Source organism: Notolabrus celidotus, chromosome 10 (genome assembly GCF_009762535.1).
Source record: "Notolabrus celidotus isolate fNotCel1 chromosome 10, fNotCel1.pri, whole genome shotgun sequence".
In the NCBI taxonomy this organism is placed as follows: Eukaryota; Metazoa; Chordata; class Actinopteri; order Labriformes; family Labridae; genus Notolabrus; species Notolabrus celidotus.
Window position 1 is genome coordinate 24728544 of NC_048281.1, and position 25991 is coordinate 24754534.

Below are 25991 nucleotides of genomic sequence, written 5' to 3' on the forward strand. Positions count from 1 at the left end.
AGAAGCATGAGTTTGAGCCGAATCTTTATTTACAAAAATCTAGTAGAGCAAATTAAAGACAGATTTTACAGAAATCAGCTGCATAAAAATGTCCTTGTTGATCACAGGTGATTCCTTTTGAGGGCAAACTCTGTGCATGTTTTTCCTTTTTATAACAGCTATTTCAGAATTGAGACCGAGCATCAATAAGGGGTTATACAGATGGGTGCAGCTAATTAAAACAGGCTGGAGCAGCTGCAGAGTACTTCGATGTTGACAGCTACATGACAGGTGACAGACGAGCAGACTATCACACACTGGCATTAATAGTAGTCATAGTTGACATTAGCTCCATGCCTGTAAGAACCAGGGTACCGAGGGCCGATGGGGGCGTTTTCATCGTAGTGATGCTGACGCCCCTGATCGGTGGAGCGCGCCTGGTCCATCCAGTACGACAGGTCGGCCTCCAGCCTCTAGTTAGAGAAGAAAAAAGAACACCACAAGCAGCGTGGCTTGTTAAGGAAAACTCAGCTTCAACAAATCCCCAGCTAATAGACACAGAGGCAGCTGATAAGGTCTCCTCTTATACTGTCATGAGAATAGACACGGATGAAAGGCAAACATTGAAAAGGCCAATGCTTTCACAGCTCTGGCCTTTTAAGTTAGCAGCAGCAAACGGCGCACATCTCTGGGAAAGACTGCTCCAGAGGCTGAAACGAAAACCCTGTCAGCTGTCAAAACTGGTGGCGTTGGGGGGGATAATCTTGTGCACTCTGCTCCCCTTTTTTCTGTTTGCATTATCTGCTCCCTCTGTTCTCGGCTATATCCTCACAGGGAATTCTACACGACATTCAATGACCTGAAAAAGAACAAACTGATTCTCTACATGGACTTCAGTTGCAAAAAAAAGGGAACTCGTATGTTCTTTTATACAGTCCTACATTTGTATTTATGTATTCATATATACAGCATGTCATGAGGAAAGCTGTGCCTTGTTAACACACTTTGTTAGACTTGTGGCAGGCGATGGTTTATACTCTGCTAAGCAGAGTCAGATCAAAATCCAGGTTACTTTAGCTTTAATTTTTGCCTGGTCAATCTTCTCAGGGTTCAAAGCCTCTGAAAATCTGAGTAGTAGAAAATAGACATGACTATATATGACACATCAAAGTCAAAGTTAGCTCAAATTTTAAAAGCTGAAAAAGAATTCTTAAGTTTACTTCTCAAGAGTTATAAAAAAGCTCAAACCATTTATTGACTGTCTAAAAATTGATTAAGTTCCCCCATGTCCCGATCTATATTCTTACATAAGGATTAAGCTAGACTACCGCTTCAATTGACACTAACATGTTGTGCTGGTGGAACACAACATGTTAGCAATCTGGCTGCAGAAGCAATCTGGCTAATGGAGCCGCAGGTCTGTCTGTCGTCTTATGGTTATGGAAAGGTCAATGACTCTTGTGTTATAATTTTTTACATTTTCTCCCAACAGTTCCTCCTCAACTCTTCAGTAGAGCTGCACAAAATGCTGCAGGAGCTGCATTTATCAACAGAGCTGCCAATCATGTCGTTTGTCCCCCTTTTATAGCATCAGATAATTCATTTTAACCAAAAACAGAACTTTAGACATAAATCAGCATGATAAGAACTAACTGCAAGCATGTTTGAGAAAAAATAATTTGACGTGCATTTAATGTTTTTAGTTTGACCCATGTTTCATCTGTTGAATGAAGGCGGTGTCGCTATACGGTAGCCAATCACCCGGGGGACCTTTAAGAGTTTTGGCTTCACTTTAGGAGAGCTGTTGTACTGTGCACTGATACATAAGCTTAAAAACCCTAATGTTTGGACAAGTTGAATTCAAGTACTGCTAAATCCTAGATTGATGGTGGAAGTATGTGACAACATATTTCAAAACTAGACCACGCCCACTTTAATCTAAACAAATTACTAAATCCAGCGCTTAAAGCTAGGGTTGGTAGTCATGGAAAACTAGCATGAATTTGAATGTAGCATTTCCTCAGGGCTTCGTCTAACCCCTCCCCCCCTCCCTTTGGAGCTCCTCCAAAACGATGCCCCCCGCTCACGTAAACGAGCCCCTCTGATTCGTGGTCATGACTGATTCAAAACCGGTCCTCAGCACATCGTTTGTGTTTTGCACTACATCAACTCATGTCTCACTCAGCGGTAAGAAAACACTAAAACATTATCGTAGTGAAAGTTAAAAACACAAACAAACATGTCTATTGTTAGTGCTAGTATTATCCAGTTTTAGGAGAAATGCTTTAATACATATAATACATCTACATTTTCTGTAGGACTTACTAAATGTCATTCATTATTTTGCTTGTCAGAGCCCCCGTGGTGAGAGCTTTTCAGACTCTAATCCGGACTACAGTCCTCCTGAGCAAAGCACCTCAACGGGTCAGAGGGGACAGGCGAGAGGGGCAGTCAGTAGAGTCAGAGGAAGCAGAAGCCGGAGACGGGGAGTGTACACCAAATGTACGCGCAAGAGGCAGGCAGAACAGCAGGACAGGATTTGATTGGTTTCATAATTTGGCTCCTGATGGCAGGGATTGGTGGTGTTTTCCCAGGTTTACTCCGGCTGTAGATAGCGGCTTTTTTTCGCTCTTTTTTAAGAACACATTATGTATTGATTGCCATCGGGACATAAAGATCTTTTTAACCAGTATAACAAAAAGTGTATCTAAATCTGACTACCAACCCAAGCTTTAAATGAGCTGTAGTGTAGACATGTACAAAGAGCTCCTTTTGAACCTCTGATTTATTTTATTTCAATTCAATTTAGTTTTTGCAGTTTGCGTTAACACTAATCCAGTTAAAAAAGGTGTATTTAGCAACAAAATAAATACTCCAACTAGTAACATCTTCAGGGGTGTTTTAGCTTTGGCTTTAGGACTATAAAACAACCAGAACCTCAGGAACATTTTCCATCTCTTCAAAATGCCCCGACTCTGTAGAGTGTTTATCACAGCTGCAAAGAAAAGGGGTCCTTTGAGGAAACATACCTGTGAACTTTCCAACAGCAGAAATTTGAAAAAGTATTTTGCGCAACATTTGAAGTGTTTCTACTGATGGTAGAAAGCAAAGAAAAATATGAAATCCAGAATCAGTGTGCCTGCAGTTCCTGTGTGTGCTATCCTGCTGTGCGCATGCTCTTTCCCTCCTCATATGCACAGTCATGTCTCAGAGGGAGGTAAATCCGTGTGCTGTTTGTTATGTGGATCAGTTTTGTTTTGCAGCAATCCTGTCTTGTTGACAGCTCCACTGAGGAGTTTGGTGTGTTTGAGGACTTAAGGAGTTCAGAGGAAACTTGAACTCTCAGTGAACAAACACAACTCACCTGCTCATCATATCCCATGGCCGTAAACTGCGCAATCCACTGCTGCACGTCCGCTCTGCTGCGGTCCCAAAGGTTCCTCTTAGTTCTGCTCAGTTTGGCCAGGAACTCTTGAGCCTTTGAGGAGGGGACAGCGATGGAGGACTTAGAGAGGTCAGCACCAGCTCCTGCCACTAGGGGGAAGCACAGCAGGGCAACAGAATGAAGGGGAGCTTTCTAAACATTTTTTTACTTCAAGAATCCACATTTATTTCAGCTTTTTATTAATGATGGTGTGAAGTAAAATGTTACCTTCTCTTTTCCTCAAGATCTTGTGCAGGCTGCTTTCACTGGATACATCTGTTGAGGAGAGAGGAGGAAATAAATGAGCTGCAGAGACACCATCCTTCACAGCAGGTTAGTTTTAAGTCTTGATACATTATTTAAAAAGTGGAGCCAGCTGTGATTCAATCCTGAGAGAATCACACACCTTGCTTATTGAGGAGGAAAGAGATTTTTTTTTTTTTGGTTGTTAAAACACAGGTAAAGTTAAGTTTAAATAACCAACCTTAAGTCTATACTTAGATGATTTTTTTTTCTACTGTTTTCTTGAGAAGCCTTGCATTATAATAATAATAATACATTTTATTTATATATGAACATGTTTACAAAGAGTGCAAGACAGCAAGATAAAACACAAAAGCACATGGCAAAGGTAAGGTGAGCTAAAATGAGTTAAAGGAACTATGAGGAGATTTACAGCAGCTGAGAAACACACTGAAACCAACACTGATGCCTCTTTATGACCTTCAAAAGCAAACAAAACCATAAACAACAACACTCATTCCTGCTCTGTTGTCATTTTTAAATGCCTTAAACCACTCAGAGGGGGTAGGTGTCAGACCTCATGATTGACGTTTTTGCTTTAAAAACACCCTTTATTGGCTGTTTTCATGGCAAATAATCACATTGAGTGATAAATCTGGATGTTAAAAGACAGCAGGGTGAGGTTTTTGTTGAAAACACTACTTTTGCATGTACAGAACAAGAGAAAATAGGTATCACTTAGTCCACAATGGGGCACCAAAATTGATATAAATCAAAAGTTCCTCACAGCAGCTTTAAGTAAAAGACAATAATAAAAACCATGCAGAAATTAAATAGTCAGTGATGAGTTAAGAAGTAAAAGCACATTTAAAAAAGTGTGTTTTTAAAACAGATTTAAAAGAGGACAAGGATGTGGCTTGCCTGATCTCCTCCATCAGGTCATTCCAGAGTGACGGGGCCCTGACTGCAAAGGCCCGGTCACCTCTGGTTTTTAACCTCGCCCTTGGAAGTGAAGAGAGGCTAAAACTGCTGTGATGTGTCCCCTTTTCTTGGTGTGTGTGTGTGAGGAGTCTGGCAAAGGCGTTTTGGACGAACTGGAGTTTTGAGAGGTTGTGTTTGCTTAGGCAGGTGTAGAGGGAGTTACAATAATCTAATCGGGAAGTGATGAATGAACGGATGATCATTTTTAGGTTATGGTGTGAAAGAAAGGGCCTGACCTGAGAGATTTTGCGTAGCTGGTAGAAACAAGACTGTGAGAGATACTGCTTAATCTTATTTGTAGATGGTAATTACCAAAGACAGTGTAATACAAAGGACAGACAGCTGTCCTTTATATAGCACCTTTAAAAACAAATGTTTACAAAGTGCTTTGACAAAAAAAGCATGGTTCAAATAGCAAACATTTCTAAGGACAGGGAGGAGGAACTTTAACTATGCAAAACAAAATGCAACGCAAGAGGTTAAAAGGAATACACGTCAATTAAACAGAATGAAGTGGTGGGACAATAGCCCAGTATATCGTTGTTGAGAGGTTTTTCAAGGATAAATAAATTAAATAAATACAAATAAATGAATAAAAATGGATAAGTAAATAAAAGCATTAAAAGGACATAAAAGGTTTTCAGAATAAGAGGACAACATCACATCGGTAAAATGAGAAAAGGTGTTCAGGATAAATTATGAACATTTAAATAATAAATGAAAAAAATAAAAATAAATTAAAACAATAAATAGTCAAATACAATTTAAAACAATGAATTATTTGGATACAAAATAAATAAATAATAAAATAGAAGTAAAAGCAGTTAGAAAGATTAAATTAATTGACAGCTCTGTTGACGAATGCAGGCTCACAAGATTCAATAAGCTTTTCAAAGTCAGGAGTGTGCGCTTTAAATTAACACAATAATTCGTTCTGCAATCGACCTGAGAGATCTTTGGCATTTTATCCGTAAAGTTTAATGCATGTTTTAATTAGCAGAAGGATAGTGTCATCAGTCCTTCAATCCAAATGTCATTCAATCATATATCGTTAGTAAGAGCCACATTACAATAATTTAATTTGTTTGAAAAATATAGTGTTAAATTCATGTTTTGTGCCTTTTTGGGAAAGAAGGAATATTCATTGCGACTGGAATGTGATTGGATAGGTCACTTGATTGATTCACTTGGTACATGGTGAGTGAGTGAGTGAGTGAGTGAGTGAGTGAGTGAGTGAGTGAGTGAGTGAGTGAGTGAGTGAGTGAGTGAGTGAGTGAGTGAGTGAGACGAGTGAGAGAGACAGAGAGCTGTGCCAGGTGCAAGAGCATACAGTTCTTTTACCATGTGACATGTGACTTTTACTTTTTATTCTTTATTAAAAGTTTCAAAAACTGGATCACCTCTCATGTCATTTGCGTGTGAAACTTAGTTATCGTGCCTGCAGCTCTTTCGTGGTTGTGGCATCCGGAGGAAACGCCACTACATCGTTTTTAACATCAAATAACTAATTCAAACTAAACTTCTCAGAGACATGAACACCTCGAAATACATCAGCATTATAAGAACTTAAAGTGACAGGAACCATGTTTGAGAAAAAACTATTTGAGGTGAATTTTGATTTTAAAGTTTGACCCATGTTCAATCTGTTAACACAGAGGAGGTTGGGTATATGACCTACAATGCCATCCATCATGAGAGGAAGCGCTACATATTTTGGCCTCATAGTCAGGGAACATTTAAAGCGTGTGTTATAATTAACAGTCTATGAGATGGTTGTGTTCGTTTTTTTACATTTTTTTTTTCTTTGATGAATTAATAGAAATCAGCATGTAATTTTGACAACCCTGATAGAAATTACAATTAGATAATGCAATAAATAGAATTTATTGGGGAAGTGAAGACTTTGCTTCAAGTGGGGGAGTTTAAGTATCTCGGGGTCTTGTTCGCGAGTGAGGGTAAAATGGAGCGTGAGATCCACAGGCGGATTGGTGCGGCGTCAGCAGTGATGCGGACGTTGTATCGGACCATTGTGGTGAAGAGGGAGCTGAGCCGGAAGGTAAAGCTTTCGATTTACCAGTCGGTCTACGTTCCAACCCTCACCTATGGTCATGAGCTGTGGGTCATGACCGAAAGGATAAGATCGTGGATACAAGCGGCTGAAATGAGTTTCCTGCGAAGGGTGTCTGGGCTCGGCCTTAGAGATAGGGTCAGGAGCTCGGACATCCGGAGGGAGCTCGGAGTAGAGCCGCTGCTCCTCCGCGTCGAAAGGAGTCAGCTGAGGAGGTTCGGGCATCTGATAAGGATGCCTCCCGGACGCCTCCCTTTAGAGGTGTTCCGGGCACGTCCAACTGGGAGAAGGCCCCGGGGTAGACCCAGGACGCGGTGGAGGGATTATATCTCCCGCCTGGTCTGGGAACGCCTCGGGATCCCCCAGGAGGAGCTGGAAAGTGTCGCCGGGGAGAGGGATGTCTGGGTCAATTTGCTTGGACTGCTACCCCCGCGACCCGACCCGGATAAGCGGAAGAAAATGGATGGATGGATGGAATAAATAGAATCAAAAATTAACACTTAAAAAAAGTAAACATACTGGTTACTCAATTTAAAGAGAAAAGGAAATATACACTGTACGGATATCTGTGTATTTATCCAAATGAGGTTGTATCCATTCAATTTTTTTTGTAGATATAGTTCAGCATACCTTTCTCCACCCTCTTCGTTAAAGCTTAATCAAAATATATTTTCCTGATTACGCTGCTTGATCAGCTGACAGCTTTATGATTAGCCTCAGTGGTTGTACATGCATACATTTTTTTCCCCCCATTTTATTTAACTCATCCCAGTTTCATGGCTGAGCGCAATCTCCATTTTCATTATAAATCTAAATGTCAGAGTAGAGCACAGAGCATGAGTAACAGGGAAGTTTGTAACACACATTCAATGCAGATAGTCAGAGGCCAATTTGCATGTAAATATATTTACTCCATCCACTTCTTCCCTGCTGCTCACACCTCCCACCAGACTAATGCACTGTGTAAGGAAACAGACAAAGTGGGCACTAAAGAGGTGTCTTGTACCTCGCTGCACACAGCCAGTTCAATCACATGACGTTTAGCAACCCTTGAAGGGGCAATGAGCCTTTCTCTCGGAGCACTGAAGCCCCTGCATACATCTGGGCCATGACCTTATTTAGTGTCTGGAGAACTCATTCATATGCTTTTCTGAGAAAGCTTTCACATAAAACTGAGTAGCTTATATAAGCCTGAGAACTCCATGTGCCTCAGAATATGTATGGGAATCCAGTCCACATCTTCAAGTGGATTCTGTTCCAGATAAAGCAAAACACATTTTCACTTTGCGGTAGGCAGTGAGAGAATACATTTTGAGAAAATTGCTTACATGTGGATTTTCTCTCCGGTAAGGCGTGCACACAATCTATGAACAACGCATTGTTCTGCAGAACGCTTGCAATGTCTGACCGTTACATGAACAATGTGAGTCATACTTGCTGAGCTTTTGTGTGACGTGTTTTTAACCTTTTCTCACTCTAGTGGAATCAGCACATTTGTTAAAGTGCATGAATCTGCTCATAACTGCAATCTAATAACATCCGTCCATCTATCCATGCATCAGCTGTGCTGCTTCTCCCCAGAGGGCTGTAGATTGATGACTGATCCTGGCTTATAAAAGCAGAGCGGCCTGAGGGAGAAAAGATTTTATCAAGATTCTAACATATAAAGAGAGCAACATTCACAAAACAGAGTCACCAATTGAACCACAGCTGAATGCTACTGTACTGTTAGGGGCAGCCTTGGTACTCAGAAAAAAACAGTCTTTAGAGGTCAAGTTTGCACATTCAAACCTGACATCTTTTGAGTCGCTGCCATAGACGGTATGCTGCTGGGGACGTTCCACTACTATCCATCTCACCACTATCATTTCTTACTCTCTTTTCATCTCTTCTATCCCTCTTTCCAACCCAGTTTCAGTCGAGGCAGATGGCTGTCCAACATGAGTCTGGTTCTGCTCGAGGTTTCTGACTGTTAAAAGGAATGCTGCAAAGTGCTCTGCTCATGGTGGATTAAGATGAGATCAGACTGAGTCTTTCCCTTTCATGATGTTGTGTCTTTGTTAATAATTTAACATAGAGTAACCACTGAACAACCAATCCACAGATATAACACTTTTTAATTTATACTAAAAGTGAAAGGATGAAGAATATCTGAAAAAAAAAAAAACACTTTAAGCCAGAGATCAAGACTTTAGTGTTGATCTCATTGGCTTTGAGAATACTTTGTTCCTGATTTGCGTAGGAAACAGGATCGTTTTTGACATTTTTGACGTTTTCTGGCATTATCTTTAGTTGGTCATGTCAGCATTTTTGGATGATCCTGATTTAAATATCTCAACAAGTGTTTGACAGGTTGCTTAGATATTTTATACCAACATCCATAATATTTCTTGTTGACCTAAAGTTTCCTCTAGCACAATTATCAGATTCAAATTGTCCAACTAAGATACAAAGAGATTCCAACAACTCCACTCTCACACTCACTTAAGGACAGACAACCTGGTTACAGTGATGTTAACAGATGTCAGCTCCAAATGATGACAGATACACACGGTTCAGCACTTTTACATTGTTCCATCAATAGTTTCTCTAATGATTAAATACCTGCAAAGCTGATCTATAAAATAAAATACTTTTATCAATGATTAAAATCATCCTTTCATCTTACTCTTCCACATGTTTTAACTTACTTTATCACTGATTCTCTTTACTTTGTTTCTCTCTCAACTCGTGATAAATGTTTTTGTTCGTAGATTCATTGCCCATGTGTTTCTGTCAGTGATCGCATGCTTTTATAACAGTTTTGGCCTTTCTATCAGTGCTAGAAGGGATTGAATATATCAGAAGTATCAACAAATGAGTGAAAAAGAATGTACTAGAAAGGAGGAGCGAGTATACAGCAGTCTCACTACGACTGATGTGTTTTTCATCTTCTTACGTGTCGCTCTTCAAGTAGAGCTTCCTATCAAAATGTGCTACCAAGTGACCCTACGCATGCTTAGAGTCAGAGTCCTGGCCTCTATTAATAAAGGATATATCAGTCTATAGGGACATGATGCTCCTGAAATCTTAATGAAGGTTAACAAAACATGCGCGTCTTACTCTTATGATGCAAACAGTGAGAGAAGTAGTGTGATTTAAAGTAATTTTGGCCAAGCAGAGAAGCTTCTCTGCTGTGTTCTCCCACGAGCTCAACCTGACTCATCTCCAAAAGGCTACCATGAACTGGCAGGAAAAATTCCAGGGTGAAAAAATTCAGCTGTTTGCATTCACACATGAAGCTCATCCAGATCATTTCTTCAAGTTTTCAGATATTTAGTGTAAGTGTGAAAGCAGCTTTAAGCTTCTTTCATTACGATGCATTCCTGAAATGTTCTAGAAATGTCAAGGAGTTCTGCCCTCGAGAGTTTCTAAAGCTGCTTGTTCACACATGTTCCTCCCTGGCAGATTGGAGGGTGTGAGGCGGGACATGATATCAAAAGTTCACTGCAGTATCCACATGGCAGATGAAGCAGCACAGAGCCAGGCTATGATGAGGCATTTTGAATCTATATCAATGTTATCTTTAAATGGACGGATGTGCAGACAGTTTTGCTGCTTCAACCCAGGATGTTTTTATTCTTAATGTTACATGTCGCTCTTCCAGGTTTGAACTGCTGGCATGATATAAATGTCATCACCGCTGCCTGCTTACTGCTTCCTGATTATTTCCTGCTGTGTTCTCACATCTACTCACCTGACTTCATACGGAAATGTGGGCAAGCAGATAAAAGTCTGGGTAAAGTTGGGCAGTTTGTGTTCACACCATAGACTGTATAAAATATGGACGTAGTATCCATGATGTCACCCATCTGTTCCTGAGCGCTGTTTTGAAGCCAATCGACGGCGGCAGCCATATTGGAAATGCGGAGCTCAACCAGGCATAGTGTGACGTAAAGAGGCGGAGTTTGAGCCTCCTAGCCAACAGCTATGTGTTCCCGACTGGGAGTCAAGTCAGTCATGCCCTTATTTGGGCAAAAGCTCATAATCTTAATATCCATTGAACCGTTGCATTAGAAAAAAATTCACCCCCGTACAGTGTGTACCGATAGAGAAATTAGCTTTGTAGGGCCAATTTGTTTTTTGAACCAGGCTGTAAACATGTTTATTAATGCTGCAAAGATCGTCTTTTTTCCCCACTCATGTCTATGTGGTTTCCGGTGTTTCTGCAGCCAGCCTCAAGCGGATTCTCGATGAGTTGCAGTTTATAACACTTCTGCATGGGCTTTATAGTTTGAGACCGGAGGTTACCGCTTGGTTCACACATGCAGCTCCCCCCTCAAAAAACTGACAAGTTTTTGGGGTTTTTGTGCATGTCTGAAATCAGCTATACTCTTTTTAAATCTTCACTTTAAGCAAAGCCATCTGAAGACAGTTTCTGTAAAGAGATTTTATAATGGAAGGAAAGAGCTGTGACCTTCACAGAGTCATTAGTGGCAGTTTGTCTGCATCTGTGTTTTTTTTGTTTTTATGCTTTGTGTTGATGCACTCCAGACTTCCATTATAGAGTATATTAAACTGCATCATTACAAAATAACAGTGAAACTTGTTGGATGGAAGCAAATGTGACAGACGTCTTATCTCTAATTAGTTTAAAGTCTGAAATAAAACATATGCATCATAAATCCTGCTGATTTGAAATGAATGGGATAAAACTATCAATTAGTCTGTTCATCTGCTTTGCTGTTTAAAAGAAAATCAATTTCAATTTGGTTTTTCCTGTGTTCCTTTTCTCCTATCATAATCACAGTAAGGATGTGAGTGAAGAAGACAGTGTCAAAGAAGAGATGGCGAGAAAATGGTCATACTTGGAAAGACTGTTTTTTCGTTTTCAGGGTTATCTAAGAACAGACCTTCTCTGAAATTACATCCCACACACTCTGACATACTGTCATTCATCTTTTCAACTCCTTGTACTGTCATTCATCCAACTATCACAAAAAAATCCAGAAATAAACACTGATGAAAAAGAGCCAGATGGCAAAGCTGGATGATCCAGAATGTGAACCATAAATTTGACATTTGAAAAGGAAAGCAGAAGAGAAATCAAACCGATCTCACCTCTCAGAGCCAGCAGTGTCAGAAACACAGCCAGACCTATTAACCTGGAGCAGAGCTGCTGGGATGCCATCTTGTTCCCCGAGCACAGTCCTTTCAGAGCGGCTTAAAGGCAACAACTGTGCTTAAACTTCTGCACAACCTAAGGGAAGAGTGGGCGGTAACCAAGACTTTTCAAGTGGAAACTGGCCCACGGCAGTGGAATGTCGTTTCCCTCCCTGCCTACAGAAACACAGCTGAAACTGGGGAATTCTCTGCTGTAAAATGATTTTTCATGTGTCTAAGGTTTTCCATCATCTCTGTATGCAGCACAGGAGCAGCTGCTGAAATCCAGTAGAAGGTAGAAGTGTAATAAAACAGGTTTAGAGATATTCAGAGGGTTGAAATGTAATTTCTGGAGAAAGCTGCTGCAGTGTGAATGTTTTTTTCATGCTTTCTCTGTAACTCACAAGAGTGAAATAATAACAGGAGAATTCTGAGCAGAAACAAGTGCAGCATGATATTAATTTTAACACAGTGACCAGTGAGAGGGAGATACCTGAGGATCTTTTCACTGTTGTTTAAAACATCAGTAGCTCACCCTGCTGATAACATCAGAGTGAGTGTCTTGAGGGGAAGTCTCATGTCAGGAATATTAAAAAGGCCTGATTCAGGTAACCCCTTCAGTGAGAGTGGCAGAGTGATGCTGCACGTTAAACTAGCTTCATGATTTAAGTATGTCAGTCTAATTGCATGTATGGTTTTACAATAAAACATCAAGCCAAGCCTCCTACATGTGTTCTCAATCAAAACCCCTCAGCACAGAGAGACACCATTCTCCTTTTTCCCCGTTTCTTCAACATACACGTTTTACACTTCATCTCTTTTAATCATTATGTGACCTTGGGTGTTAAAAAAACAACAACTAGTTCAAAGTTTTCCACTAAAGAAAGCTGCTCTTTCACTTGAGTGAATATTGCTCATTAAGTGCACAAGGCAACAGAGTCTGTTAGCTTTGGGGCTAGCTTTTGTGTTGTTTGGCCAACTGCACGTCTGCCTGTGTTTGTCCTAGATCAGCTTACACTCTCTCTTTCAGCCCTTTAGCTCTGTATCCAGATGCTGCTTGGCCTATTTAAAACGTGGACATGGTCTCAGTGACGTTACCGTCCAACCAACTTCTAGCTGATGTGGAATCAGGCGAAGAGCTGGAGTTGAGCCCAGCTGCAACGCAACCATGCCACAATCATGCCTGATTATTCAAAACTCTTAGATCTTATATGATCAATACTAATGATTAAAAAGAAGTTAACTCCCATACGCCTGTCACAAAGGGGCAGAAAATGAGATACAGAAATGAGAGGTTAAGACCATGGCTGTTTCAAAACGGCCTACTATACTAGCAGTACATACTGATTTGGCGAACATTTAGTATGTAGTATGTAAACAGGAGAAAAATCTGCAGTATGCCAAAACCACCCGGATGTCGTACTGATTCAGGAAAATGTCTCAGTATGTAGCGGACCAGTCTCCCTTGCGTACTGTTTCCCACAATGCACAGCACTAATGTTCCGCTTCTTAACTTTTTCAATTATAAGTGAATGCTAAAGAAGAAGTTTCGCTATCAGCTTGGCGGTTGTTTACTTCTGCAAAACAGATCCAACAGAACAGTCATACTACATACAACCTTCAAACGCAGAATGTAGTATGCAGTACGTACTGCATCCATAGACTATAAAATATGGACGTAATATCCGTTACGTCACCCATCTGTTCCTGAGCGCTGTTTTGAAGCCAACCGGCGGCGGCAGCCATATTGGAAATGCGGAACTCAACCAGTTAAAGTGTGACGTAAAGAGGCGGGGTTTGAGCCTCCTCACCAACAGCTAGGAGTCAAGTCAGTCATGTCCTTATTTGGGCAAAAACTCATAATCTTAATATCTTCTGAACCGTCACCTCAGAAATAAATTCACTCCCCCGTACAGTGTGTGCCGATAGAAAAGTGACCAACGTAGAGCCAAGCCATTTTTTGAACCAGGCTGTAAACATGTTTATTAATGCTGCAAAGATCGTCTTTTTTGAATTGGTGTCTATGTGGTTTCTGGTGTTTCTGCAGCCAGCCTCAAGCGGATTGTCAATGAGTTGCAGCTAATAACACTTTTGCATGGGATTCATAGTTTTGAGACCGGAGGTTGCCGCTTGACTACATCCTGCATTCGTAGGCAGTATGTAGCATGTGGTTTTGAGAACAGCAGAGGACCCATGTGCAGAATACGATTTGAATAACAAAACAACAAACAGAAACTTACTTAACCAATGTCGGAGAAACAAAATCCAAAAAGTCCAAAATAAAACACTGGGAACACAGGACAGGACACAGGACAGGGACAACAGAGAAACTGAATACACAGGGTAATCAACACAGGTGTGGAAACAGAACACAGGTGAAATTAATGAGGCTAATCAAAGAGGGGGGAAACATACAAGGACAGGAAGTAAAACTAAACTGGAAACAGGGATTAAGGACTACAAAATAAATCAGTAAACACAATAAACTAGACTGGTGGTGTCCAAACTTTTTTCAAATATAGCCACATTTGATGTTGTCAGAATACCTCAGGGCAAGAGGCTCCTACTGAAGCTTAGTAATCTAAAAAAGTTATATATGAACTCTATTTAATACCATTTTTTAAAAACTTTTTCTCAATAAAACAGTAACTAGATGGTCCTCAGTTCTCCTCAAGCCACAGAAACATTAGCAAACTTTATCTTCTTCTTGAGGAATTTTTTTTTCATTAGCGTCGGGCAATGTGGGAAAAATATTGTCTCATTATTTTTCTATGGCAGATCACGATCTGGATTTCATCACACTTCTTTTTCATGTTGTTTTTTAGACTTTTCTGACCAGCAGATGACATTTTAAGAAAAAAATAATTATTTTTTAACAATTTATATGCACCAAATTTAGCCTTTTCTGCACAATTTCATAATTTTGATCTTGTCTTGTGTCCTCTTTTGTGTCTTCTGAACTTTTAGTGTCCATCAAGAACATTTTCACATCATGATGAAAACATTAATTTGAAAACCTGTCAACTTTAAGAGTTCTTGTGTTTCTTCTTTATTGCCGTCTTGCAGAATTCCCAGTGCTAATGATTCATAAAGTGATACATTTCTTTGTTATAAATAACACGTTTCAAGATGGAAGCTTGGGGCCATAAATACATGGACCTTGGGCTGCGATTGGCCCCTGGGCCGTACTTTGTACATGCCTGAACTAGACTAAGAAACACACAAAAACACACAATGAAATACAACACACAAGACATGGACCACTAATAACACAAGACATAAGATAACATGAGACAGGGAGGAAACAAGGCATGAAACACAAAGAAAAATCCCAAACTAAGATCAACTCATGGCAGACCAAGACTGCTATTTTAACTAGGCTGTGTTTCATTCTGCTGTGGAAGAAATTTGATATGAGCTCCAATGGACTTTCTTTGGCTTTTGGAGCCAACCTCAAGTGGACAATTGAGGAATCACAGTGTTTCTGCACATCCACATAGGTTTCATTTTTTACCACCAGAGGTTGGCGCTTGAGATGTGGTCATGCATTTTTGCAAAGCTTTATATGCTTTATATGGTTTTTATTGGCCTTGAAGTAACCTTTCACATGTGTACAGCTCTCTGGAAAATTGGCATAAATTGTTTGGGTTGGGCAAATTTGTTCAGTGAGTGAACTGGACGTAATATTACAAAGGTGCTGGTGTTGTTGTTATAATTCTACAAGCTGATTTCATTTGACTCAGGGCAAAGTTCTTTCTACATTCACTGCCAATTTCTGTGAGCTATAAGTACCTGTGAGAGTAAACATACCTTTTAGCACATGCAGAAGTGAACTGAGTGTTTACAGATTCAGTCTGCAAGCACAACTGCTTCTCCTGCGCTTTTGTGCCAGAGTTGAAAGTATCGAACATGTTCGATTTTTATGATCCCAGGTCAGGGAGGCTGTGACTCAGTTGGGAACAGTAAATTAGTCGTGTTGACACCACACTCTTTAGGATTATTTGGAAATATAATTGAATACGACAAGCCTCACATCCGTGCCCCTTCGATCACTGTGGGTGGCAAATCAAGCCTTAAATTGGGCCAGCTTTAACGATTAAATGTTACTTTATAAAAGTTCCATTCCAAAATTCTCCCTCTCTCCACTTGGTTTGAACTTCTCATTCTGTTGTGTGAAAAAAAAAGAGTGTGCATCAGAGAAGGAAAGTATTTGGTTTGGGAACACAAACAGCCTCTGTGTCTCTCACAGGTCGAGCTGGAAGCCCAGAATCTGGCACACGATGCTCTGCTGTCAGGATGGATTTGGAAAGATGGTGAGGTGAAAGAAAGAAAGAAAGAAAGAAAGAAAGAAAGAAAGAAAGAAAGAAAGAAAGAAAGAAAGAAAGAAAGAAAGAAAGAAAGAAAGAGAAACACAGAAAAGTAGAAGAAACCTTTTAATGAATAGAGTATGAATGGACTGTTTATGAACTCCATAATTCATTGTTTTGACTTAGCCAAAAATGTCTGAATCTTTTTTATGAAGCCTGCGTTTGGCTGGCTGTGTCTTTTCTGAAACAAACAGAATTCAACCAGCTACTCTCCACACACTCGGCCTTGAAGGGAAAGATTTTTATCGCATTCTGAAGTGAGTTGTAAAGCTCAGTAAAAGGCACAAGTCCGTGCTGTCAGTGCAGGCATGCGTGTAGACGAGATTTCCCCTGTGGTTTTACTCATCAGACACCTCGGAGAAGGTCTGAGAAGCAGAGGCTCTTATCAAAGGCGTATAAAGATGGTCATTTTTTTAGATTGAAAAAACTGAGAGAACAGACTTCTATGTTTTAATGGTCTTTAAAGCCCTGACTTAAAGTTGGAGATTACAAAATTTGAGCTGGAAAGCTCCGAAACACATTGTGGAAACAGACAAACACTGATCCCTCATGGTCCCCTCAGGCTGTTTGTAATTATCAGAGCTTTGAGCGCATCGGAAGCAGAGAGGAGAGGAGAACACGGGATGAAGAACGCTGAGGCAACATGACGCTTCTCATGGGATGAAGACATTCATTCCACAGAACCCTCATTAGACACTTGGATGTTTCCTGTCCATATAAACCTTACACTGAGCTGGAGGAAAGAGCAAAGCATTGCAAAATGTGGACACAGATTCAGGCACAAAGCTTTCCTTCCCTCCTGCACGAAAGCGTGAAATGAGCATCTCTGCATCAGAGCATTCCTGGACTGTGATAATACAGAATAAGGTCATCCTCTCTTGTGTGTGCAGTGTGTTTGCTTGTTGTCCAGGGAATAAAAAGTTGAACTAGTGTCAGATCAGAATTTTTTATTGAACTCTGCTCAAGAGCACAATTTCATCAGTTTTCTCTTTTAACCCCATCAAACTCTTTGTCTCCTAGTCCGTCCTCCCGTCCCTCTGCTCCTCACACTTGACTTGACAGCCTCAGAGGAGTGACACGAGTGTCTGACACTGCGGCACATAGTTATCCCAGATGCTCCCATAAGTCCACACAAACATTTCTCACTGAAAAGTCTGACTCACAGCTCTGTGGGAAGCTGAAAAATGTGCAAATTTGAAATTTCAACTTCAGTTTGACTGTTTTTCAAAACGTAATCCCTTGTAGAGAGTTTCTTCACGAAAACACATCTTTAAAGTGATAACATTTTATGAGTCCAACTTAAAAAAAATATATATATTTTTTTGTTTTTGACCAACAGAGGGGGAAGAAGTGTTAGGTTACCACACCTGATTATTACCCGGCTCTCTTACTGATCTTCTGACTGTGTAAGATGCTTACAACACAGACATTTTCAAATTGGATCCTGTCCAGCATTCTTGCTCAAAATGCTGCTGCTCGCCTCCTGACTGGCAGGAAAAAGAGGGAGCACATCACACCTATGCAGCGTGCTCTCCACTGGCTCCCGGTCCACCACAGGATTGAATTTAAAATTGTACTTTTAACGTACAAGGCCTTAAATAGATTGGCACCATCCTACTTGGCTGATCTTCTTCGTGTTCATAACACATCTCGAGCACTGAGGTCAACAAACCAGCTGCTCCTGGATGTGCCTAAAACACGGCTTAAAACACGGGGCGACCAAGCTTTTGTGGCAGCGGCCCCAAAGCTCTGGAATGGCTTGCCACTCCAATTAAGATTGGCCCCCACTGTTGATTGTTTTAAAGCTTTGTTGAAGACACATCTCTTCTCTTTGGCCTTCCCCTCGTGAGGAGGACATTAATATCCTGATATGTTGTGTTGTTTATTATAGTCTTCACGTATTTTTACTTTTTACCTTGTAAAGCACTTTGGCCAACACTGGTTGTTTTTAAATGTGCTATATAAATAAAGTTGACTTGACTCGACTTAAAAAGCATCAAAACAAACATTTAAATATACTGCGTTAGAAGTTAAAGCTCTGTATTCAATATCATGTTTAGGATAGGAGTTGAAATCACCAGTTACCTGAGGATGTGATATCATAATGATCATCATGATCATTGTTTCTTTTTACTGTTCAAGAGAAAGTTGTCGAGAGGTGTTGATTCAATTGTGTTTTAATAATGCAGGAAAAAACAAAAAAACAGTCGTTCATGTAAAATTTTGTGCATTTCATGTTATCTTTGTACACACACAAGTTAACACAAATGTAAAAATGATATGGAAGTTTCCAAAATAGAATTGATTTGAAAACTCATCACGATTCATCACAAAAACGTCAAAGTTGACTTCAGCCCTCAGGCTCTTAAATCTCATCTGCTTCCTCCCTCCTCCTCTTCCTCACTCCTCAAGTTGGGGGTCAGACTCGGGACTATCATACCCGAGCTCGGTTGCGATGGGAAAGTGAGACCAGAACGTCCGAGCCAGATCCTCCACCCCTGTCTGAGCCGCCTGCGCTCGCAGCTCCTCCAACCAGCCGAAGAAATCAGACGACCACAGGCCCCAATACGGCAGGCTCCGTCTCTCCCTCCCTGCCCTCTCCCCCATCTCATCCCTCCTGCCGGCTGCCTCGCTCCCGTCTACTGCTGTCAGAGAAGACAGAGACAGAGGTGTGAACATTATTTCACGCCTTGTCATGTCAGGATTGCTGCATAACACAAAGTCAGGTCTATATATGTAATTTGTCCAGCACATGAGGGGCTGACGCACCTGTAGAAGGGAGGATGAAGAGCTGGAGGGAACAGAGCAGCATGCACACACACAGAGCACGCATGATTCCAGAAACTGAGGCACAAAATACAAAAAGATTAACCGAGAGGAGAGTAACCCAAGACACCCAAGAGGAATCTGTGTGTGTGTGTGTGTGTGTGTATGTGTGTGTGTGTGTGTGTGTGTGTGTGCACGTGCGTGTGTGTGAATTAAGGTCCATATAGAACTTCTTAGCAACACCAGAAAGTCAGGGACATAATTTCGAGCGGAAATCCATTTCCAGGTGAAGATGTTCTATAAAAGCTTTGTAGGCATCAGTCTGTGAAAGAAGAAACAAAAGCTGCCATGTGTCAAGGCCGTCTACCCGTCTGTCTTACCTGATCAGCAGGAGATTATGCTTGTGCTCCCGTCCCTGGCCCCTCTCTCTGTCTCTCTCGCACCTCTGTCAGACTGATCTCTGGATGACATCTGCATCTCGTTTCGAAGCAGACAGGAAGGCGGACATGTTTGTTTTTCACACTTCCACTCCTGACGCCTACCCTAAATGTGTGTCAGGAAGACTGTTCTACACTTCTTGTGCTTCTTATTTGAACAGAAGGATACAAAATTATGATTTCTGATGTTTAGATTTCAAAATTTGTTGTTTACATGTTTATAAATATGGACGGCGCTCTTCCATCTCCTCCTATTTTTGAAGAAAGTGAAGCCAAAATACTGTTTTGTATAACACTGGTGATGTATTTTGTTGCACAGGCATTTGTATGAGCTGGTGGACCTAGATTATCACACATGTAACTTAAAGCTGGGTTTGGTAGTCAGATTTAGATACACTTTTTGTCATACTGGTTAAAATGATCTTTATGTCCTGATGGCAATCAATACATAATGTGTTCTTAAAAAAGAGTGAAAAAGAGCTACTATCTACAGCCGGAGTAAACATGGGTAAACACAGACCAATCACCATTTTCGTTTTGGAGGAGCTCTGATGGAGGAGGGGTTAGACGGAGTCATGAGGAAATGCTACATTCAAATTAATGCTAGTTTTCCAAGACTACCAACCCCAGCTTTAACAAGATCACACAGGTGCCGTCCACAGTGGAACAGCATGTTGTCTTGTTTTGTAGAAACTCGTGGCTGTGGAGACTTCAAAGACTCTTGTATTAATGTTTGAATCCTTCAGGGGCCCTCATTTATTAACAGAGTTGCCAATTATGACGTCCCACAGCTAGAGGACCAATCTCTCACCCTCTCTGTCTCTTCCTGTTCAGCTAATTATGGGCGTTAACTCTTTCAAGTATTAAACCAATCAGATTTAGCCTCTGCCTTTATCGACCAATCATCTTGCTGCTGCCAAAAATTTTAATCTGTTCTCCTCTGTCCCACTTTCAGTCAATGTTTCAGCTTGATCATTGCAACCAGGGCTGGACTGGGACCAAAAAATGGCCCTGGCATTTTTGGCCATGGCGGCCCACCATGATTATTTATACGATATGCGAAAGCACACGACATACCAGAGGGTATATGTGCACAGTGTGTTGTTTCAAAAATTAAAATAAAGCGCAGCAGCCTACATGGAAGAGAGTAGCCATGTTAAAAAATGGATATGCTCTTTCACTACTCACAGAGACTTTCATCTTGGGAGAGATGGCCACAGTGTCATCATTTCCATCTTGAAGTGAAAGTGGATGTCAAAGAAACACTGCTAGTGATGTCTTTTCAATGTTTAATGAAATATACTGTTTATACAAATACACTATTAAGACCACAGTAAGACCATTTATCCCTGTTAAATAAAGAGCTCCTCATCAAAGTGGCACCTTAAAGTATGAAAAACAGAGAGAGAAGGAGAGAGAGACATCTGCACTGAACACATTTAACAAACAGTAGCTGTTACAATGTACTTTTTGGGTTAAATTATGACAGCCCAGGGCTGGCCCAAGAATGTGTGTCAGCCCACCGGGCATTGCCCGGTACGCCAGATGGCCTGTCCATGCCTGATTGCAACCCTCCTCTACCTGAGTCACCTCCAACTCATCTCATTGATGTCCTCCTGACCTGCTCTCGGCCTCACTCCTCCTTCGAGTGCCTGAGGACAACCCGGTGGAGTATAAACGCCAGAACTTTCTACATTTCTAATATTTCCTAAATTTTTCAAGTAAATAATTGTTCAGTCCTCATGATGTCTCTCCTGATAGAACTATTTTTAGTCAACCCAGTCAAACTTGTCTTAGTCAGTGCAGGACTTTTGAAGCCAAATATTCAGTAGTGTCCATCATAAAATAACTGAGTCCCCATGGACTGTATAAAAGAATTGGACGTAATATCCGTGACGTCACCCATCTGTTCCTGAGCGCTGTTTTGAAGCCAATCGATGGCGGCAGCCATATTGAAAATGCTGAACTCAACCAAACTTAGTGTGAGGTAAAGAGGCAAGGTTTGAGCCTCCTAGCCAACAGCTATGTGTTCCCGCCTGTCAGTCAAGTCAGTCATGTCCTTATTTGGGCAAAAACTCGTAATCTGAATATCTTCTGAACCATCGCGTTTCAAAAAAAGTTCACCTCCGTACAGTGTGTGCCATTAGAGAAATTAGCTACGTAGACCCAAGCTGTTTTTTGAACCAGGCTGTAAACATTTTTATTAATGCTGCAAATATCATCTTTTTTGAAATGGTGTCTATGTTGTTTCCGGTGTTTCTGCAGCCAGCCTCAAGCGGATGGTCGATGAATTGCAGTTTATAACACTTCCGCATGAGCTTCATATTTTGAGACTGGAGGTTGCTGCTTGGTCCCCACAAGTCAAACCAATCTTTTCTAATAACCTAGCTGTCTGAAATTACATTTAACACTCTGCTTCTCTATCTCCTCATCATCTGACAGCTCAGAGTCTGAACTTCCATCCACAATCCTAGGCAAAGTTTTCTGAGCCCCAGTCTTATTCCTGTCAGCTGTGACACCACGAATTTCATATAACAACTTCAGGCAAGCACTCATGTCCACCACAAAGGTCACGAAAAAGTACCCAATTAGCATCAAACTTTTCTGCATACTTGAAAGTCACTTCAAATGTTTTTCTATGAATGCTTTTAATATTTAGAATTATTCACCTCTCGTGCCCCCGTAATGTGATTACTAAGATGGTAACCATTTTGAAAAGGTAGAACTCCAGTTGTGAATGACTCTCTTCAATAAATGGGAGCTTATTAGAAAAGCCAGGATGTTTTCTACATGGTACAAACGTTTCAGCATGATATCTTATAAGGTTTCAGAAATATCATTTGGAAACTCATGTCCCCCACAGAGGACAAAAATAAATTTCCAGGTCTCAGGAGGACATGGATGTTTTTCATGCCTGAAAGAGCCGCTGTGGGGAAGATGTCATATCAGGTCATCAATGACACCCTTTTTAAAAATATTTTCCACAGGTTGAAGTCTTGGTTATTGGCACAAAGAAGGCAGGATGAATGACATGTATAAGACACAATTAGCAAAGACAAAAGATGCACACATTTGCCACAAGAGGGTGCCAAAATCAACACAGTCCAAAAGTTCATCACAGGACCTGTGATTTTTTCTAGTTTGACACATGTCCCATCTGTTATAATGTAGGAGGTAGGCTTATTGCCTATACTGAAGCCAGACACCAAGGTGAGCTTCAAGTTTGGCTTCACTTGAGCGGAGCTGCTGTGCTGTCCATCCATGTTCAACAGCACAGCCCATTGTTGTTAAAAGGTTCAGTTTTAAGGCAAGGTGAGACCAATTAAAATGAAAGGTCACATCTGGATCCAGCCTAATGATACAGACTCATCATCCTGCTGCTGTGTATATTTAACTGTTGTTGTCACATCCATCAACAGCCTCAGTGTGACATATTTTGGCCTTAAGCTGCAGAAGATTAATTTAGCTTTTTCAAGGTGAAAGGAAGTAAGAAGAGCAGAGGAAAGAGTGAAGAGAGAGAGAGAGAGAGAGAGAGCAGATGGAGGGAGATGAAAAGAATCATGTCCTAGACAGTTTTCACACCTGGGATCCAGACAGACTAAACCAACAGTCGGCCACACAGCGGAAAGTTAGACGTGAGTTTCTTTATTATTATTATTTGATGTGTTATATGTCCGTCTGGAGGGGATATGAAAGAATCAACACTCTATTTCAGATTTTTTTCTGTCAAATCATTTCCACCCTGTTTCAGTTCAATATGCTTAATTGACATGAATATAATAGAGTAATATATAAAAGCAAAATATAGAAAACAAGCGAACAGAAATGATTATTGACGACAATTTAAAGATGTCTTTCTTGCTAAAGAGTAAATCACCTATCGCACAGATTGCACATTAAACTAGTGTGATTATGAAAAAAAAAAGCTAATAAAGTTCTGACAACAGCTGGGAACTGAACTTTTTTTTTTAATCAGCTCCGAGTCCAACAGAAGTGAGGAATAAATGTAAGACTATTTTAAGCTTCAGATTAATGTAGTTTATTTTTACCTCATCATTTTTCAGACAGAAACTGCACTTTAAAATCTTTCCTCTCACTTGCTTGGCTAAGATAGAGAACGTTGGCAGAATGTCACAAATAACATCACATATAACACAAAACAATTTATATAAACTACTGAAGATCATTTTTATAAAATCTGACAAAAATATTGGTTAATTATGTTAAAAAAAAGATCAATCACAATCTCAGAGCATCAAAAAGGGTCTCCAATAGGTCCACTAAAATCAATTAGATCAACCTATTATTATTATATCTTATAATGTCTTTATTCAAATCCATACACAACCTTTGTTATTGAAACTCTGTTTGTTTTAATGTTGTAAGGTGACCTTGAGTTTCAAGAAAGACGCCTATAAATAAAATGGATTATTATTATTATCATTATTACCTGCAGACAGGGTTGGAAATAAACTAACAACATACTCATGTTACTGTATTTGAGATTTTTTTGTTTACTTGTACTTTTTGAGTAGCTTTTAAAAATCTGTACTTTAAGGGTGCTGTAAGGAACTTTTGTTTTGTATCAATTCTGGCGCCCCCCTTGTGGACAAAGTGATACCTCTTATCTCTTGTCCTATACATGCAAAAGTAGTATTTTCAACAAAAGCCTCATCCTGTTGTCTTCAACAGTCAACTTTATCAGGCAATGTGATTATTTTCCATGAAGATAGTCAAAGAAAGGCTGTTTCTGAAGCAAAATGTCCATCATCTGGTCTGACACCTACCCCCCCAGGGCGGTTTCAGGCATTAAAAATTACAACAGAGAAGGTGTCAGTGTTGCTGCTGATGGACTTGTTTGCTATTGAAGGTTATTAAGAGGCATCAGTATAAATTCCAGTCTGTTTCTCAGCCAGTTCAAAACTCCTCACAGGGCCTTTAACTTAAAATTTTAACAATCACAACTCAACATCTAGTACATTTGAAGCAAGGCTTTTGCTTGACCTTTCACAACCATTGTCTCCTGAAGACAATAATTTCCCAAATTAAAGATCCTGTAGGGAGTTTTAAGCTAGTTATGAAACAGACTGAAATGAAAAGTGATGCCTTTTTATGATCATCAAAAAAAAAAAAATTATCAAGGACAAGTTTAACAAATTCATTAATGTTATTTTTTAATGCCTGTGAAAAGATGGTTATTACTTACTTTTGATGTAATTTGTGTATTTATATAAATTGTTATTTTTTTATATTCTTATGTTATTTCATTTTTGTCTTTATGTGTCCATTTAGTATTTTTTAATTCATTTTTGATATTAGAACACTATTTGGGTGGAGGCTTCAAATAAGCTCTCTGAGTTTTCTGCCTCTTCCTGCACAGTATATTATTTATCTTTGCTCTTTTTTTTGTGTTTGTATTTTCTTTTAATTGCATAAATAAATAAATAAATAAACAAAACAATAAACTTTTCCCTTGTTTACAGAAAATATTCTGAGTCAGATATACATTTGACTGTTAAATTCATGCGTGTACAAAACAAACTCAGTAAAGGGATTAGAGGTATCACTTTGTCCACAGGGGGCGCCAAACCAACACGAATAGAGAGCTCTTCAGAAAGAACTTTAAAATAAAGGAGCATTATAAAACTTATCAATCTTCAAAGTGATGTTTTGTCAGGCATTATCATCATCTTTTAAACGTCCAAAATATTGAGAGGGGATAAAAGTGAAGGCATTGCTTATTGAATGAGTATTATTCTTCTACTTTATCTGTGTACATGGAAGTTTAGGGTTCAGAAATAATTCCCAAGAGCTGAGAAGCTCAAAGTTTATATATTTCTGCTGTAAAAACTCTCAGAGATAAGGTGGGCCTTGCAGATAAGTTAGCACCAGCCAAGCCGCCTTCAGTACACAGTGAGCTGTGATGTGTCACAGCAGCACTGTTCGTGATTAATCTCTTTGCTGCTGTATTCTAAGCATGTAAGCATAGAAAAGATGCATGAATGTACATACAGAATTGTGCTACGGTCAGGCAAGCAAAAGAAAAAAGGCTTAGACACCAATGCTTTTATCCTGCAGGTACAAGCAGGCCTTTTCCTTTCTGCTGACTTTTCTCTTCACAGAAAGTTTCTTATAAAGGAGTTCAAATGACAGAGTCATGACGTACATATCCTGAACATACTGAGCATGTAATAATTGTTCCATTGTGTGTAACAATACAGGAAACAATTAACCCACATTGCAATGAACCTAAAATGTAGTTTCATGCAGGGGTTGTTAGACAATGTAAAAAGTAAGTTGAATCTGTAAAAGAGCAAAGTGAGTCATCAGCATAAAAGCTGATATTTGCATCCTTGGTTGGATTTTGGTGCACTGGTCAGCAAAAGGTTGCAGCTGCAGTCGAACCAGCGACCGCTGCATCGAGGACAAATAGCCTCTTCACGTGGGGCAGGCGCTTGAACCACAATGCCAACCGTTGCCCAGGTATCTACAGATTAGAAATGTATAGATTTAGTAAGAGGGATAAAGGCATTGATGGGCTTACTTGAGGGAGACATGTTTACAATAAGAGAGTTACAGAACGT

General features: G+C 40.1%; 2 protein-coding genes across 3 annotated transcripts; both read right to left on the minus strand.

The window, feature by feature from the left end:
* Positions 1 to 11: 11 nt before the first annotated feature.
* On the minus strand, positions 12 to 11932 carry ecrg4a (ECRG4 augurin precursor a). Of its 2 annotated transcripts, none has more exons than XM_034694273.1 (4): positions 11796 to 11932; positions 3632 to 3679; positions 3344 to 3513; positions 12 to 452 (listed from the first exon to the last, which is right to left on the minus strand). In XM_034694273.1, the coding sequence occupies exons 1-4, from the start codon at positions 11863 to 11865 to the stop codon at positions 303 to 305; spliced, it is 438 nt and encodes a 145-aa protein (XP_034550164.1). In that variant the 5' UTR covers positions 11866 to 11932; the 3' UTR covers positions 12 to 302. The 2 variants fall into 2 exon arrangements, with proteins under 2 accessions (XP_034550164.1, XP_034550163.1); XM_034694272.1 differs by lacking the exon at positions 11796 to 11932 and adding an exon at positions 10432 to 10569.
* A 6503-nt stretch (positions 11933 to 18435) lies between these two features.
* si:ch73-23l24.1 (otospiralin) lies at positions 18436 to 19643 on the minus strand. Its single transcript, XM_034694549.1, has 3 exons — positions 19351 to 19643; positions 18974 to 19048; positions 18436 to 18849 (listed from the first exon to the last, which is right to left on the minus strand). Exons 2-3 carry the CDS (start codon positions 19035 to 19037, stop codon positions 18605 to 18607), a joined length of 309 nt encoding a protein of 102 aa, XP_034550440.1. The 5' UTR covers positions 19038 to 19048; positions 19351 to 19643; the 3' UTR covers positions 18436 to 18604.
* Between the last annotated feature and the right edge of the window lie 6348 nt (positions 19644 to 25991).

Bases quoted from the DNA above. Each gene is read 5' to 3' on its own strand.
- si:ch73-23l24.1 (XM_034694549.1), bottom strand. From the start codon at position 19,037: ATGCGTGCTCTGTGTGTGTGCATGCTGCTCTGTTCCCTCCAGCTCTTC. The intron at 18,850-18,973 runs GTGCGTCAGCCC...CTTCTCTGACAG, and splicing joins CTTCATCCTCCCTTCTACAG to CAGTAGACGGGAGCGAGGCA.
- ecrg4a (XM_034694272.1), bottom strand. From the start codon at position 10,546: ATGGGTGACATCATGGATACTACGTCCATATTTTATACAGTCTATGGT. The intron at 3,680-10,431 runs GTGAGTAGATGT...TCTCCTCAACAG, and splicing joins ACATTTCCGTATGAAGTCAG to ATGTATCCAGTGAAAGCAGC. The intron at 3,514-3,631 runs GTAACATTTTAC...GCTTCCCCCTAG, and splicing joins GATCTTGAGGAAAAGAGAAG to TGGCAGGAGCTGGTGCTGAC.